A 17,775-nucleotide genomic window follows, 5' to 3' on the forward strand; every position below is an offset into this window, starting at 1 on the left:
TGGCAAATGTTACACAAAATTAAATCCTGCACTCATACTATCCGGTAACTTTGGAGATATCAAGCAACAGCACCTTGAAACAGTTCTACCTCTGATCCAACCAATTACCTAGATATGTGTGTAACTTTACGCCCACGAGCAGTCCCACTGAAGTAAATGAGGTTATTTATTCGCTTGCTTAAAGTTACCCATGTGCTTCAGTTATCTATTGAACAGTGCTTTGCTGTATTTTGCATGAATTCCCCCTCTGTGACATGGAATACCCCTTGAGGAGGTCTTCAGGGGCAGCCACAGTCAAGGAGCTCCTAGCAGCAGTTCTCGCAGGAACTCTACAGACCAAGTCCTACAGGGAGCTGGGGAGGAGGAAATGGGGCAGCAGTGCAAAAGTAATGTCTGTGCTCAGATGTCCTTACCTGTGATGAATCCCCCCCAGGTTTAAACAGGTTGCAGGGAATCGGCAGGCTTAGAGGATAGTATCCAAGCCTCTTCATTGAGAGAGAGAACTTTATCCCTAACATAGAAGAATTCCATGAAAACTCAGTTGAAATTCATAGGTCCAGGTCCTCCAGCTGGGGGTGCAGCCTCTGGAGTTTCAATACCCTTACAGAGGAATAACCCTGATGGTGGACACCTAGATCTGTGACGCAACCACCACAGCAAGGCAGTTCAAAGGATGAAATTCTATCCCTAATGCTTCCTGTTGTGTTTAGGTATTTCAGCCCATACTTTAGGAATACGTAAACAGGCAAGTGCTCTGAGTCGCCTGTCGTAATTACAGGTGAGTACAACAGGACAGGAATAGAGGATAGTCAAGTTTCCATCTTTGGAACCTGAATTGCTTAGTTTGCTTGTGTCAGGCTTGATGTTTTTGGTGTGGGGCATTTTGTTAAATGGTATTTAAAATACCAGTCCCACTCACTTCCCCCTCAGGAAATGAAAATATTTACCACCTGAAAGCACAACAGTGGATGGAATAATGTAAACACTTCTCTGGAACAATCTATTATGGGCTACATAATTAAAGATGTTTTCAGATGTGGATTATATAAATATATGTTTAGGGATTTCTTAAAACATGGATCACAAATTAGATTTACAAAAACACAGTGCCTTCAAACAGTAAGATCTGTTGTGTAAGCAGATACATAGTGTACGCTCAATTTCACCATCAGAATTCAATCTGAAGTACTTCTCAAATTGGTAGCTTATTTGCAGACTGACTTACTTCACTATACAAAGTCATTTATTAGTAGTAATAATAGTCTACATGGGGAAATGGATCAGAGCAGCTATTCTGGAATAAACTATTCTGGACTAAAACTCCTTTTAGTCCAGAATAGCTACTCTGCAGAACTTTTGTAGATGTTGATGAACTGGCATTTTCAGGTGGAAAAATGTTGTTTTTAGAAAATTTTCAACCAGCTCTAATTACAATGATTTATTCTCCTTGTTTTCATCACATGGATTTATTAACCAATAAGACATACCAAGCTATGTTGTGTTCAGGCCGACTTGCTACAGCAGAATGCTGCAACTAGCTGGGAAGTGGTGATATCAGTATGTCCCAGCACAATACACCACCGCTCAGATCCTCTTACTGGAGTTATAAAACTGTCCCAATATACATACAGTACTAAATAGAAAAGGAAATAGAATAGTGAATATAATGCTGGGGAAGGGTTCTGGATTGGAAGCATTTGAAACTAAAGTCCTCAATTTAATCCAAGAGCAGGTATAGTTTAGGCAAAGAAGCTTCCTCTATACTACCATGCCTACTTGTTTCAACCCTGGCCTGGAGGGACCCCCCTCTAGGAGGAACAGGGTTATTCTCCTTTTTACAATGTAAATTCCTCTTTTTACAACATAAAAACTCTTCCTTTGGGCAGCCAAAAGAATGACCGAGGAAAGCTCAAAAGTGCCCCCCAGTGGAATTTTACTTGTAGTTCACCAAAGAAAATGTAATACAACTACTTGATTAATCAAAGCAGTTCTCTATGGAACAGCAAATTATTATTCTCACACACACACACACACACACATTTGAGCCCTAGCAGTTTAGGGTGGATGCTCCTTTTATTTCACTCTATCTTCCTTCCACAATTTGTATATAAATGCAAACATGTATATGTAATTTTGAAAGAGCTGTGAAAACTTTTTCAAAGGGAGAGTTTCTATTTAAGTTACGCATGCAAAATGAGCTAATAGACAGATACAGGCATGCCATTCATCAGGAAATTTCGGCTTACTGGAGCCGTCAATCTGTCAGATGTTACACCATCTCCTTGCAAGAACCAGTGTAATTTCTTAAAGAGATAATATTATTTAGTATACGTATAATACTACTTACCCCTGGATCTAAAGTGCTTTACAAAGCATTATTATCCCCATCTTAGAAAAAGGAAAAGAAAGGCACAAAAAAAAGGTTAAATGATTCATCTAGAGCCCCACAGTAAGTTTAGGTGAGAGCCAGGAAAAGAACTGAATTCTACTGATTACTAGTGTAATGTCCTATCCTCTAGGCCACTCTTTCTTAATGCATCATGGGAGTTTCTGTACAATGAAATAATCTGCATCCCAGAAATTGAACATTTTCTTATGGGTTTTATTATTCATTTTAATTTACATCATTATTCAACATTAACTTTTCTTTTTTCCTTGCCTTCTGTTTTTCTTTAGATGCAAATAGGTGCCATATTTAGAGCAATAATACAGAAAGCTGTGCATGCCATCTATAAAGACAGTATATTTCATATAGCACCTTTCATTTCATAGAATCCCTTAAGCACTTTGCAGCTATACACACAAAGCTTTAATGCAATGCCACCATTTCTGGGCTGGAGAACAGTGCATAGTACACTACATAATATCTGGGGAGGAATTTTTTTTTCTCTGGCATAAAAGTCTTGTTTTCACCAAAAGTGTCACAGGATGTTCAGACAGAACAGAGAAGCTATTGTTCTTGTTCCTTGTCAGTGTGAGAATGCAGCAAAAGGCATCAACTTGTATTTTACTAAATAAGTCTCCAAATATCAATCCCAGCTGCTGCCCATGTGACTAAGTGGGGGGGAGGGGGTTGGGGAGGGGGGAGGGAAAGGGTTAGGGAAGTGAAGAGAAGGGCAACAAGCAGCAAGAGGCATTCACTGTAGAATTCAACTCAAACTCCTCCCAGTTCCTAGTGGGAAACTAAGGGAGGAGTAACTTTCCCCTTCTCCCCCTAACCTTCAATTGCCACAAGAATCTATACCCCAGAGAGGATGGAAACAAAGTAACACCATTATATACATGTTTATAAAAAGAGTAGTTAAAGGAGCTAATGAACCAGCACTGCATGATGACAGATTAGTGCCTGCTTTACAAAAACTGCAAAGATTACTCTTTTTGGTTGAATTGTTTTTCCAGAGCAGCAGAATGCAACATTCTAGAGCAGAGGCTCCTTCGCAAAAGGTGGCAATATGTGGCCATTGGTGGTAGGCTGTGTTAAAAGCTTCACGTGCAGAACTATGCAGAGGAAGCCATTTGCAATGCAAAACAAGTTTTAAGGGTCCTAGTCCAGAAATCTCTTGCTGTGCGGAGGATGGAAATTCCATTTCGTGAAGGATTTCCAAATTTGCCTCTGTTCTGAATCGGAGTGAAACCTGAAAACTTCAAAATCGCCACCAATGAAAATTCCCCCCCAAAAAATTGGTTTCGGTTGATTTCAGTGTTTTTTGTTTTGACAAAATCATTTCGTTTTGATTTTGACTTTTGATTTTGTATTTTAAAATATATACTATAATGCAAAATAAACAAAAACATTCAAAAGAAAGTCATTTTAAAGCAAAAATCAAAACAGTTTATTCCAAATATGCCAATATTGGTGGAACTTTTTTTTCAAATTTTCTTCTGAAATGACATTCCAATGAAATTGACTCCGTTTCACAAAGTGTTATGATTTTGATGGAACTGTGAATTCTGATGTATTATGTTTCCATTGAAATTTCTCTGCCCAGGAATGATGGCTTAGTCCCTAAAGGACTGCTCTAGCCAGCTTAATTTAGATCAACTCTTATATTATGCTGGGAATCGCTGTAGCTCCTAGTCAGGCCAATAACTGGGGAGCAGGAAGTTATCTTAGATCCACCTTCTCCCTCACCTTGGGTCCTACACCAAGTGCAGGTTGGCTGGGCCCAGCAGTGTGCTAAGGGGCATCAGTGCAGTTTGTTCTCAGTCACTGCCAACACTGGCTTTGGTGTAACTCATCACGGTGGGACTGTAGCTTTTAAGCGATTCCCCTCTCCGGAGGGGTGAGCAGAGTGGCTGAGCTGCAGAAGGACCCTCCAGGTGTAGCTGACTGGCTCCGCCTGATTTTTGTCATAGTGCTCCTGCAGAGTCCATGCTGACGCAGCAGCTCCACCACCCTTCCAGTAGACTCCCCTCCACCTCCAGCCAGCTTTAGGTGCTGTCTCCATTAGAAACGCTACAGCTGCTGTAGTAAATCCATCTCCTTGAGAGGAGATAGCTAGGTCAAGGGAAGAATTCTTCCATTAACCTAGCACTGTCTACACTAGGGCTTAGGGCAGTTTAACTACAGTTCCCAGGCATGTGATCTTTTTTAACACTCCTGAGCAACACAGCTGGGTCAAGCTAACGGTCTAGTGTAGACCAGCCCATAGGGTAGCTAGTCAAGAACTCTCCACTGGGACTATGCCCAGCCCTTCCGCAGCAGCACAAGAGGGAAGACACTCCATGTGCCCCTTACTCCTCTTGTGCATCCTACAGGGCCAGCCAAACCCCTTCCCCCCTCGATTTTTGTTTAATTCAGTGTTCTGCAAGACCAATATGTTGCACAGTAAACTCATGCTGTTACTTTAGAGCACTTCTCAGACCAAATCCTCATTCTTTGGGTAACAGGAATATTACTGAGTTTCAAGTTCTTTCCAAAAATATCTCTGCCTGTCTTAAGTAATAATTACATCAGTTTGCTTTTTTTAAAAAAAAAAAAAAAAAGTCCCAGGGCTAGATCAGTGAGTTGCCATGAGCAGCTAAAAAAATTCCAAATCAATCAGTGACCGAAGAGGAGGGGAGGGAGTGCCTTTCCAATGTGTCCAAAGCATTGCGGTTAGGAGGTCACAATATTGGACCATCACCCTTGGACCATTGTACAATATTGGACCATCACCAAGTGAACAATGTCAAATATTGAACGTCTGGTTGATTTCCATTAAAATAATATTTCATTTGGGGTCAATAGTTTTCACAGAGGTTTAGAACTGAATTCAAAATGATCACTGATATATAGATATATAATATTAGAACTGGGCTTGATGCATGTTCACCTCCAAAAAGGAACTCAACATGGAAATGGTACGTAACCCAACACTTTCAGACTTCTCTCTCTGAGAACTGGGCGCACATTCCACAAGTCGTCATTTCATTTCTGCTGCCCTTCACACTGTGTGCTGATCTGCCATTCAGGGAGCACCTGCTGCTAATAGGGTTGTCTATTAGTTTTGTCTAGCCATCTATAATCATTGGAGTAATTTTGGATTAAAAGCAAAGCAGTATTTCAAGTTTCTGAAGTAACAGAAGAGAGACTCAGTTATTCATCCATATTTAACTTAGGAAGTGTAAATACCCTAACTTTCATCTGAATCTATTATCAGCTAGAACTGGTCACGAATGGACTGGTTGGGAAACAAGCCAGGAAACTATGCATAAGGCTGTGTGACTTTCTGCGACCTCCATGACTTCTGTAGCAGCCCCGCAGCCAGCTGCAGCAGCCGCTGCTGGAGCAGCCCATGGCCAGCTGCACCAGCCGCTACTTGGGTGGCCCCAGGCAGCTGGCCCTGGGGACTGCCCGAGCAGTGGCCAGTGCGGCCCACCTCGGCAGTGGCTGGTGGGTGCTGGCCCCAGGCCTCCCCATAGCAGTGACACCCCAGAGGACTTCTAGAGCAGCACCCCACTGGGGGCCCCCCGAGCAGTGGTGTCCCAGGGCCACCCAGATAAGATTTAGTCATTGTATTTATAGTAAAGGTCATGGACAGGTCACGGGCCATGATTTTTTGTTTATTGCCTGTGACCTCTCCATGACTTTTACTAAAAATACATCTGACTAAAAGTCTATGCATCAAGCATGGGCTACAATATACCCCCACCCCTTCATTCTCTAGCCTTACTCCTTGCCTCTCTCCCCAATCTCCAAGAAACCCTTCATGCTGTTCTGTCTTCTCCTCCCTTAGTCTGACACCCCAATCTTGTTCTCTCATCTTTCCTTAGACTGAAACTATTCCCTTCCTCCATCCTGAACTGGCTTTCAATCCCCCACAAGTTACCAGAGACTCTCACCATTATTTTCATGTCTGGGCTGGACTTGGTTTCCTATATTGGTCACCCTCTCCATTGCAGACAACACAGAGATCTACTACCTAGGAACCAGGTTTGGTTGACTCTGTTTCCAGATACATATGTCAGGAAACCCAGGGTATTTCTGATGATATACAATTATGAGACCTGGACTAAAGTATTTTTTTGCTGTAATAAGCAGTGATTGTTGTTTTCAGCATACAATATTTGCCATGGTGCCATAAAACAGTTAACTAGGTGTTTCTCAATACTGCACAAACAGTGAAATTATCCCTTGCGTAGGGAGCTAGCACAAGGCCCATATGCTATTTACACCTCAGTTAAAATACTGTTTTGAAGCATACCTGGGATTCTTCTGCATATGGGTAAATTTCACTGATTGGGTTCAGTATATGGACCAATTCTCACATACAAAAAACCCACTAAGCTTTAAGTTTGTTTGTAAAGCCAAGTTTAACTGTCAGTATTTCATATGTGGAGCAGTTTCTAACGTAAACCTAAGAAATAGAAGAATAAATGTATTGCATGTATAATCCACAGAAATAGCAATCTTTAAATATTCTTTAAGGGAACAGAAACTTTACTCAAGAGAGCCTTGATGGTAGCAAAAGCCTCAGAATTCTACCCTCAGAGATATTTAAGAAAATAAAGTAAAGTGATTGAATTCATCAGGTTTGTATCAATGGGTAAAAGGTTCAGCACTTAAGACGTTAATATTTTCTCTTATTATGGTCACATACCAGTGCTGGAGTCAATATTATTCAAGGGAGTTCTCCCTGCAGGGAAGGAAATCCTCTGCAGGAGAGGGACAATTTTAAGACTGTGGATCCCAGATATTCTCCTGTGCTGAGCAGAGCTCTGGGACAGAGATGGGGAGTAAGCAGGGAGCCAGTTACAGCTCCATGATTTACTAGCCACATTTGCTCAGATTCCTGGCTCAGGTATAAGTTATAGCATCCTAGGGAGTGCTTTAACTTGCGTCAGCTGGAGCATACACCAAATGAGAATTGAGGGAGTGCAGGTCACTCTGCCATGCTCACAATGACCTCTGTTGGTGGGGCAGTTGGCATAGAAACCAACGATGCCGGCTTTGTACCAGCTAAGAACTTCCCCCACACAAGAGGAATTTTCAACTGTCTGGTTATGGCCAGACTCCAGCCACTTTGCTCAACTCAGGGGGTAGAGAAACTCGCCCTAGGTCAGGACTTTACCTGATGACCTGATTCACAGATGGATACCTATGATTGCTCTCCAGACAACTGGGTTAATGTTTGGTTTTAACCCTCAGCATCATGAGCTTGTAATCAAAGGGCGATTTTTCAGGCTGTTGGCAAACAGACGAGATTCAAAGACTGGGACGGTCTGAGTATTGCTTATAATGTGCCATGTATTTTTATTTCAGGGAAAAAAAATAGAGATGAGAAAGGGAAAAGGCCAAACAAAGAAGAAAGTAGGGAGACAAGGCAGGAAAACAAAGGCCGAGAATCCCGAAGACAAAACCGAGAACAGCGGGAAAACAAAAACAAAATGCAGCCGAAGAAAAGAAAAGCCCAAGATAAACAACAGAACCCAGTACCCATCAGCACTGTACACTAATGGCCTTACCTGATTGTTTTAGATTTATGATGCTGCTATCTCAACCAGATCCCCATGACAGATGCTCAAGCCATTCAAACCACAAATGGACAATGCTATCAGTTATTGTTAAACCTTAAACAACATTCCAAATAGTTCCTATATTCTCCAGGCAATCATAGTTTATTAAAAAGACTGATATGAGCCAAGAATTAAAAAAAAAAAAAAAAAAACTAAAAAAGGGATACTTTAAAACTGTTACATTATATGCTGCCATGCATCTGCAAAAGGCAATTAAGAAAATTTGTATATACTTATTAATAGGGTATAAAATATAGCAATATAATGAATGACATCTGGATGAAAACCTGCTTCCTCTGTAAAATATTTTTCAAGGTATTGTTTAAGCAAAGCATGAGACAAGAGAGATGTCTAAATCAAAGACAAAGTATCCCGTTGTATATTGTACATAAATATTCAGAGAGGGGCAGGAGGGAACCCATTTTTCAAGAGCCAGTATGAATCTAAGGTTTTGCACCTTGTGGTGGATCTGAACTGAATTACCCTGGGGTTCCCCGGTACTTGTTCCAGACTCGTGAGAAATACCAGGGGGAATACCTGCAGGGTGTTGAAAGTTAAAGAAGGAAAAGAAGTGGAAGCAACTGCAGCTTCAGAGACTGAAGTTCCTAAAGGAGAAGTGGTGGCGCTTTGCTCGTATAGCACTCTTGGCTATGGGACAACACAATGTTTTCTGGTCTAAACAGTGGTACAGTGCATGCTGTTCTATGCTTTTTATAACTATGTGTAACTTAAATCTACATTTCAAATCTTCCAGTGACTGACAAATTGTATTTGTAGGAGACAATGCTGAGTTAATAAAGAACAGAAAATAGACCACGGAAATATGTGTCTTTCACAGTCGTGGGGGTTTTCTTCTTCTTTTTTACTGGAAGAATCTACTACTTTATAATCAGCTTTATGAACGTCATGGAGAGAAAGGGATACTACATCTTTAACAATGTATATCTAGTGAAAGAGAAGCCACTACAATAAATATATTTGTGGATTGAGTGGATAAAGTTTGGTCCATTTTTGTTTGCTTGAAAATCATGCTACAGATGCCCCACTTATTCGCTCTGGCACAGCCAAAGTGAAATTCACCACTTGTCAGAAGGCCAGAAAAGGCCCATGCACCACTTGTGTCCTGCTTACACTCTAGTTTGAAGGCTACAGTGATGCTTAAGTGGTGGGTAGGCTTTGTGCTGGCTCTCTGCTCAGGGATGGATTTTATCTTTATAGAATAACATAAAGATGGAAAATACCTAACAGGATATGAGTGAAATCCTTACCCCATCAAAGTCAATGACAGAACTTTCCTTGATTTCAGTGGAACCAAATTTTGCCCTGAGAGTCCAACCCAAAAGCACATTGAAGTTAATAGAAAGATTTCAGTGGCATTTGGATAAGGACCTTGGTAATGCAGGATTATTTCCTACATTTTACTTACCCTTTGGGGCAGAGACCACCCTTTTAATTCATGAAGAGTCCCTACCCCAAAGGGGCTGTGATTCCTGACTGGGGCCTGTAGGTGCTAATGCAATGCATATATTTAATAATAATATTCTCCCGTGCTTTGTCCAGTTCTTCAAATGTCCCAGCTGCTAGCACTTCCGCCATTAATTTGGGAGATTATTACACAGATTATAGAGTTCTTTGTTAGGAAATGTTCTCTGATATTCAGCCTGAGTAAGGCACAATGCCTCAAGAGATCCCACTGGAGCAGTGACCTCCATAAACCCCTACCTTGAGCAGTGGCTAACGAGGCACAAGTTAACCTATTGGGTATTGTTGCCTCTGTATCAGATGTCAAGCCCCTACTTACCTTACTATTCACTTACATTCCAAGGGCTATCTTGGTACTACTGCTGTCCCAGTGTCTCCCTTTCATCAAATATCTATTTCATATTATTCCCCAAGTATGCTAGCTTCCATTTTTCAGATCCAGGCTAATCCTGTCATTTCTGTTAGACATTTCTAACCACTGTGGGTGCCAAATTCTGCCCATTCCTCCGTAGCCAGTGCAGAATGGGAGTCAGGATTTGAAAAGCACATGTGGGATGTATGTGTCTCTGCCAGCCATTCTCTCCTAGAAAGGGAAGCACACAAAACACAGAGGCGAGCTCTGGGGCTTGGGAGGGAGGATTCCTTCCCCCACACCCAGTCACTGTGGAGATCCCCAGATAACAGCCTGACTAGTTAGGCAGCATAATCGTTCTGACATTTGACCATAGGGCCCTCTGTATTATTCTCTGTCTCCATTGGTATTTGGCTCGCTTCCTACTATAATGGTGACTGGAATAAACATGTGGTTTAGCCTTTCTTCCAAAATACTAATGACAATGTTAACTAAGGCTGAGCCACTTATCATTCCTTGTGACTCCATACCTAGCACCTCCCCCTGTCTTGACACATCCCCTTTACAGTATGTTTCATTCACAGCCCTTCAGATAATTTTCACCCACGCTAATATTCTACTTTGTGAGTTTTTATACCATGCTCATCACCATTGTATCTGAACTCCTTCCAGGAGTGCATTAAACGTCAAGACCAACATCTATCATATGTGGTTTGTTCTCATTCTCTCTCTCATGAATTTTACAGTTGCTGTGTCTAATGCTTTGCTAAACATTTGCTGTGTCTAATGCATTTGCTAGACATATTACATTTGCTGCTTAGATGGAAAGAGACATTCCTCCTATTAGAATTTCCTCCTATTAGAAATTCTACTCAACAAAAGAATCAATGTTTTGTTTTGTTTAAAGAGGGAAATTACCAAGTAAGCCATGTTCTCTGGAGACTTATGAGCTGACAATTAAGCAATTAAGAAAAGAACACCATTTTAAAAGAAAGAGTTAAAAAAAGTCAGGTGGGCCCCATAAGCCAAGACCATAGTTCAGGGGTCGGCAACCTTCAGCATGCAGCCCATCAGGGTAATCCGCTGGCGGGTCGCGAGACATTTTGTTTACATTGACGTCCGCAGGCATGGCCCCCCGCAGGTCCCAGTGGCTGTGGTTTGCCATTCCTCGCCAATGGGAGTTGCGGGAAGCATCGGCCAGCAAGTTCCTGCGGCCTGCACCACTTCCCTCAGCTCCCATTGGCCGGGAACGGCGAACCACAGCCACTGAGAGCTGTTGGGGGCCATGCCTGCGGATGGTCAACGTAAACAAAATGTCTCGCAGCCTGCCAGCAGATTACCCTGATGGGCGGCATGCCAAAGGTTGCTGACCCCTGCCATAGTTCATTGTTAAGGGGTCACCTTAAATTAAGATATTGAATACTATGTGGCTTTAAAAAATGCTAGAGATTTTATTCAGTGAAGAAACACTTGTTCAAGGGATGAGAGAGTATTCTTTGCAATTTTCTTATGTGTGCTAAGGAACCCTAGGAGCAATTTCATACTCTAGAAAATTTGGGTGTACTATGAAGTTAGCACTGAACTTCAGTTACTTCAGTAGGAGGTTATAGTGCACAATGTCTTCATTGTATCCAAGATGTGATTAAAGATGTATCAGATATTTTTCAATATAGAAAGCTTTGTTTTCTGATTACAAGCATAAAACAAGTCATTGGTGCGGAATTATGGGAATCATGCTTTCAGGCCTATACAACCTACTTAGTGTGCCTGGTTACCAATTTTTACTGAAATGTTACTTAATAAAAATAACTTGACTAGCACCATGCAATGTATCTATAATTTAATACACAGAGTTGGATCATAATCGCTCAGCTAACTCATACCAATCGTGGGGTGTTCAATAACTGCCACATTTTGAAATACAGCTGAGAGTAACGTGGAATTTCAATATTCATTTGGAAAAGTACACATTCTCTGCATGTTAAATGGCAACAGACAGTGCAAAGTATTCAGATAAAGAGGTCTTTGAGAGAGCATTGCACTTTTCAAAAAAAAAAAAAAAAAAAACAACACAAAAAAACCCCACAGTCAAATGCTTCTCTCTTTATATAGCTTTTCATTTTTTTTTAACATGCCATTTTTTGGCATTGGCTTCTCAGAAGCCTTGTAGTAAAAATTCCTTTACTTACCAGTTTTTGCTTAAGAAATAATTATATAATTTACAATTTCACCTGACGGCTGAACACAACATGCGCTCCCCTCCGTGGTTAGCCTGCTTTGCTGTTGGGCATGGAAAGAGGTCAAGGATATGACCTCACTTCCTCCACACCCACTTTGCAATGGCTAGTGTTGGTAGCATGCACAGTCTTTATGTTCTGGTGAGCACAAAAACTGTGATAGGTATTGGGACCTGGACAGGGGATAAGAAGGCTCACCATGAACACCTGTAATTCAGCTTCTCACAAACCTGACAGCACCTGTGAGAGTGAGATAGCAACACTGTGGTGTGGTGTATTCACGATCTTTAAATGAAGAGTGGATGTTGTTCTAAAAGATAGGCTCAACCAGGAATTATGGGCTTGATGCAGAAGCCACTTGGTGGAAATATATGGCCTCAGTTAGGCAGATAATAGGATTAGATGATCATAACGATCTCCTCTTGTCTTCAAATCTATTCATCAATCATTTCATCCGCCTCTTGTCTCTGTGTAATAATGCAAAACAGCACTAGTTTAGGTCAGGAAGTGAAGAAGAAACTAATAAGCAATTTAAATGTTATGAAAAATCTAGGCAGGCAAAATTAATCTTTGGCATCCAACTTAGAATTTGCCATTGGCATCACATTTCGCTCCCCTTCTCAGTGTTGCTAGCTCTCTCAATTTTATCATGAGTCTCACAATATTTGATGCTTTTCTTAAATCCCTAGCTCCCAGATTCATGCGTTTATATGAGAATCTCAGATTTAATATTTTAAAAGGGTTTTAGTCATAGTCATCGAAAGTTGATTCAGGTAAACCCTAAAGTCTCAAAATTCATGCTGCAAATAAAAAACTCTACAGTTTTTTTAACTGCATAATTTTTAAGCTAATATTTTGATTTTGGGAGGCCCTGGCTCATGATTTTTGAATGCTTGGGGCTGCCAGAATTGTCTCCTTGTATAAAAAATCCCATGGGATTTGAAATGGCAACTTGTAGTCAGGGCTTCGGTTTTATTTCTCATCTGAAAGACATCACCAGTAGTAGAGAACTTCCTGTTGCTTTGCTGGGGTTCATTACTGACTCTGCGGAAAGCTAGCCATTGGATCAACAATGCTGTTTTCTGCTGCACCTATGTTCCTCTTGGTGGTTATTCACCAAAGAATTGATCCATGACAACATTGTTTAGTTTGGGGGATATGATGTGCACCACAGCACTATGTCAAAACATCTAAAAACATATCTGTGTGCTGAAGTATATTCAATCAGACACAGCATCAATGGTTATCAGGTAACAGCTTCTATTGAGCCAGCAGAGGGAGCACAAAACATGCTTAAGCAGTTTTCCCAAAAGTTAGTTCATTTTATTTGCGTATTTCTCAATGATGGAATGAGAGATTTTAAACAGCAGAGATATTGAGAAGCCTGAGTATTTTCCATTTTGGGAAGGCAGGTCAAATTTTGAGCCTAAATCTGTTGACAATGCCCCTTTAAACAATAATAATTGAAAAATTAAGAAAACAATTGGATTTTTTTTTCACAAGATCAGTCAAAACTTTGGTTTCAAAGCTGTATTGTTTTCAAAACACTAGCTTAATTTGATCAGGGTACAGTGTGCTACCATGCTTTCATGAGTCACTCAGGGATGAGGGAACTGATAGATTTATACCTTTGAGCAATAGCTGACCTGCCATAGCATGGTTTCACCTTGGCAAGCTAAAATATCCAAACGCCTCTATAAGCACTAAGTCCCAGATGATACACCCTCTGCTAAAGCATGGGCCTCTTGAAATATGACCTTAGAATATGAATTGTAGAAGAGATCATACCATACCCTAGTCATTTAATACATGTCTGGTTGGAAAGCATACTTTAGTGCAGTATTAAATAGAGTTGGTCAGGAATTTTCCAGTGAAGTCATTTTTTCTGTCCAAAAATGCTAATTTGTTGCAACCGAAACTATTCACAGGAAAGGGTCAGTTTCAGTGACAATCCTGATTTTAAAAAAAAATCAATATGTCCCATTTTGACAGTTTCTAAATGAAAAGTGTCGTTTTTCATTTGAAGCTACTTGTATTTAAAAATTTTAGTTAATTTATACTAAAAAGGGTAATTTTTTAAAAAAAGGCTGAAATTTAAATTAAATGTTTTGAAATGATCAAAATGAAATGTTTCAATTGACTGATCTGAATGGTTTTCCAGATTATTGGTTTGTGAAAAGTTTTTGACTTTTTTGTTCTGATTCAGGAAAGGAATTTTTTTTGAAACCTCAAAACATTCTCACATGATGGGAAACCCATTTCCCATCTAATATTTAAAGGAGAACTTCACTGTTAGAGGGTTCTCATTCAGTTGAGATGTTAAACCAAGTGCCCCATATGTCTTATCAAGTGGTTACCCCAGTGGAAGTTAAAGATCCCATGGGTGTTTTGAAAAAGAGATGATAGGTAAAATTTTAAAAGACCACCTACTTAATTTTGGAGCCTAAATCCCATTTTCAGAAGTGACATAAGCACTTAGGAGCCAAAGTCTCACTGAAAGTCAATGGAAGTTAAATCTCTAAGGCCATGTCTACACTACGAAAGTACTCCGATTTTACAGAAGTCGATTTTGGGGAACAGATTGTATAAAGTTGAGTGCATGTGTCCACACTAAGCACATTAATTCGGCGGTGTGCATCCACAGTACCGTGGCAAGCGTCGACATTCCGAGCGGTGCACTGTGGGTAGCTATCCCTATGGTGCTGCAAGCACTGGTGGATCACAAGGGACGTTTCATCAACATCAACGTGGGATGGCCGGGAAAGGTTCATGACGCTCGCGTCTTCAGGAACTCTGGTCTGTTTAAACGTCTGCAGGAAGGGATTTACTTCCCAGACCATAAAATAACTGTTGGGGATGTTGAAATGCCTATAGTTATCCTTGGGGACCCAGCCTACCCCTTAATGCCCTGGCTCATGAAGCCGTATACAGGCACCCTGGACAGTAGTAAGGAACTTTTCAACTATAGGCTGAGCAAGTGCAGAATGGTGGTACAGTGTGCATTTGGATGTTTAAAGGGTCGCTGGTGCAGTTTACTGACTTGCTCAGACCTCAGCAAAACCAATATTCCCATTGTTATTGCTGCTTGCTGTGTGCTCCACAATCTGAGAGTAAAGGGGAGACGTTTATGGCAGGGTGGGAGGTTGAGGCAAATCACCTGGCCGCTGAATTCGCGCAGCCAGACACCAGGGCAGTTAGAAGAGCACAGCAGGAAGCGCTGCACATCAGAGAAGCTTTGAAAACCAGTTTCATGACTGGCCAGGGTACTTCTCTTCGTTTCTCCTTGATGAAAACCCACCCCCTTGGTTGCCTCTAAATTCCCTGTAAGCCACCCACCCTCCCCCCTTCGATCACAGATTGCTTGCAAAGGAAATAAAGTCACTATCATTTAAAAAACATGTATTCTTTATTAATTGATTATAAAAATAGGGAAATAACTCACAAGGTAGCCTGGATGGGGTGTGGGAGGAGGGTAGGAGGGAAGGAAAAGGCCACTTCAAAACTTGTGGAATGCCAGCCTTCAGTTGCTTGGGCTGTCCCCTGGGGTGGGGTGGAGTGGTTGGGTGCCCAGAGGCCCCCCCACCCGCATTCTTGGGCATCTGGGTGAGGAGACCATGGAACTTGGGGAGGAGGGAGAGCAGTTAAACGGGGGCTGCAGTGGCAGTCTGTGATCCTGCTGCTGTTCATGAACCTCCACCAGACGCCAGAGCATGTCCATTTGATCCCACAGTAGCCCCAGCGTTGCATCATGCCTCCTCTGATCTTCTTGCCGCCACCTCTCCTCACGTTCATCGTCCACTTTCCTGTACTCTGCTATTGTGTCCCTCCACACGTTCTGCTGAGCTCTGTCAGTGCTGGACGACTGCATGAGCTCAGAGAACATTTCATTGCGCGTGCGTTTTTTTCACCGCCTTATTTGAGATAGCCTTTGGGACCGAGGAGGGAGGCTTGAAACATTTGCAGCTGCTGGAGGAAAAAAAGGGAGTGAAGTATTTAAAAAGATACATTTTACAGAACAATGGCTATACTCTTTCACGGTGAATAACACTATTCACATTACATATCACATGTGATTTTGGTACAAGGTCGCATTTTGCATCTTATTTTGAGTGCCTGCGGCTTTGGTGTTAGAGATCACACACACAGTGCTGGGCTACAGAATTTGGCTTGCAGGCAGCCATGGTAAGCCATAGTCTTTCAGCTTCTGCAACCTTCATAAGAGCAGCGCCTTCCTCTCCCATACCAAGCAAAGCACTTTGAGTTGGCCATTTCGTGCTGCAGTTTTTCCTGTTAATGAGCAGCAGCAGAAACCAAACTAACTCCCCCACCCCCATCCAATTCTCTGGGATGATCGCTTTACCCCTCACCCCACTGTGTGGCTGGTATCAGGGAAGATCCCTGCTAGCCAAACGCGAACAGCTCAGCGCCAATGGCCCGACCCCGCCTCCTGCGGGGAGGATTTCTTTTCAGCCACAGGCAAACAACCCAGTAGGAACGGCCACCTCTGCATATCCCCTTAATTTAAATTAAATTCCCCTATTTCAACCAGGTTGCCATGAACGATATCACTCTCCTGAGGATAACACAGAGAGATAAAGAACGGATGTTGCTTGAATGCCAGCAAACACCAGTACCATACGCTGCCAGGCTTTGTCATGCAATGATACCAGATTACTTGCTACTAGCATGGCGTGGTAAAGTGTCCTACCTTGGAGGACGGAATAAGGCTGCTCTCCCCAGAAACCTTCTGCAGAGGCTTTTAGAGTACCTCCAGGAGAGCTTCATGGAGATGTCCCTGGAGGATTTCCACTCCATCCCCAGACACGTTAACAGACTTTTCCAGTAGCTGCACTGGCCACGAATGCATCCCAAGTCCTCAGCGCTACTTAATCATTTAAAAAAACTTGCTTTTATAACATGTATTATATTTAAAAAGGTACACTCACCAGAGGTCCTTTCTCCGGCTTCGTTGGGTTGGGAGGGTATTTCAGTCAGGGAGATAAAAAGATCCTGGCTGTCGGGGAGAACGGTGTGCAGTGTGCTCTCCTCAAGCTCATCCTCCTCATCATCATCTTCCCCTTCCGCAAAATCCTCAGTCATGGCGGAGAGTACCCCATCATCGGAGTCCACGGACAGGGGTGGGGTAGTGGTGGCCCCCCTTAGAATTGCATGCAGCTCAGCGTCGAAGCAGCATGTCTGGGGCTCTGTCCCGGAGCATCCTTTTGATTCTTTGGTTTTCTGGTACGCTTGTCTGAGCTCCTTAAGTTTCACGCAGCACTGTGTTGCATCCCGGCTGCAGCCTCTGTCCCTCATGGCCTCGGAGAATTTTTGAAATGTTTTGGCATTTTATCTTTTGGAATGTAGTTCTGATAGCACGGATTCCTCTCCCCATACAGCGATCAGATCCAGTACCTCCCGTTCGGTCCATGCTGGAGCTCTTTTTCGATTCTGGGACTGCATGGGCACCTGTGCTGATGAGCTCACCTGGCCAAACAGGAAATGAGATTCAAAAGTTCCCGGGGTTTTTCCTGTAAACCTGGCCAGTGCATCCGAGTTCAGAGTGCTGTCCAGAGCGGTCACAATGGTGCACTGTGGGATAGCTCCTAGAGGCCAATACCTTTGAATTGCGTCCACACAAACCCTAATTCGAAAAGGCAATATTGATTTCAGCGCTAATCCCCTTGTTGGGAAGGAGTACAGAAATCG

The 17,775-nt window shown here is 42.2% G+C and overlaps 1 protein-coding gene across 2 annotated transcripts in view; it reads left to right on the forward strand.

Annotated features, from left to right (window-relative positions):
* Positions 1–8,921, forward strand: part of RSPO3 (R-spondin 3) — an 87,306-nt gene extending 78,385 nt beyond the window's left edge. For both annotated transcript variants that reach the window (XM_007064397.3, XM_043542872.1), the window contains exon 5: positions 7,745–8,921. In XM_007064397.3, coding sequence (XP_007064459.1) covers positions 7,745–7,938 — 194 coding nt within the window. In that variant the 3' untranslated portion in view covers positions 7,939–8,921. The remainder of the gene's footprint in view (positions 1–7,744) is intronic.
* The last annotated feature ends 8,854 nt before the right edge of the window (positions 8,922–17,775 follow it).

Source organism: Chelonia mydas, chromosome 3 (genome assembly GCF_015237465.2).
Source record: "Chelonia mydas isolate rCheMyd1 chromosome 3, rCheMyd1.pri.v2, whole genome shotgun sequence".
Lineage (NCBI taxonomy): Eukaryota > Metazoa > Chordata > Testudines > Cheloniidae > Chelonia > Chelonia mydas.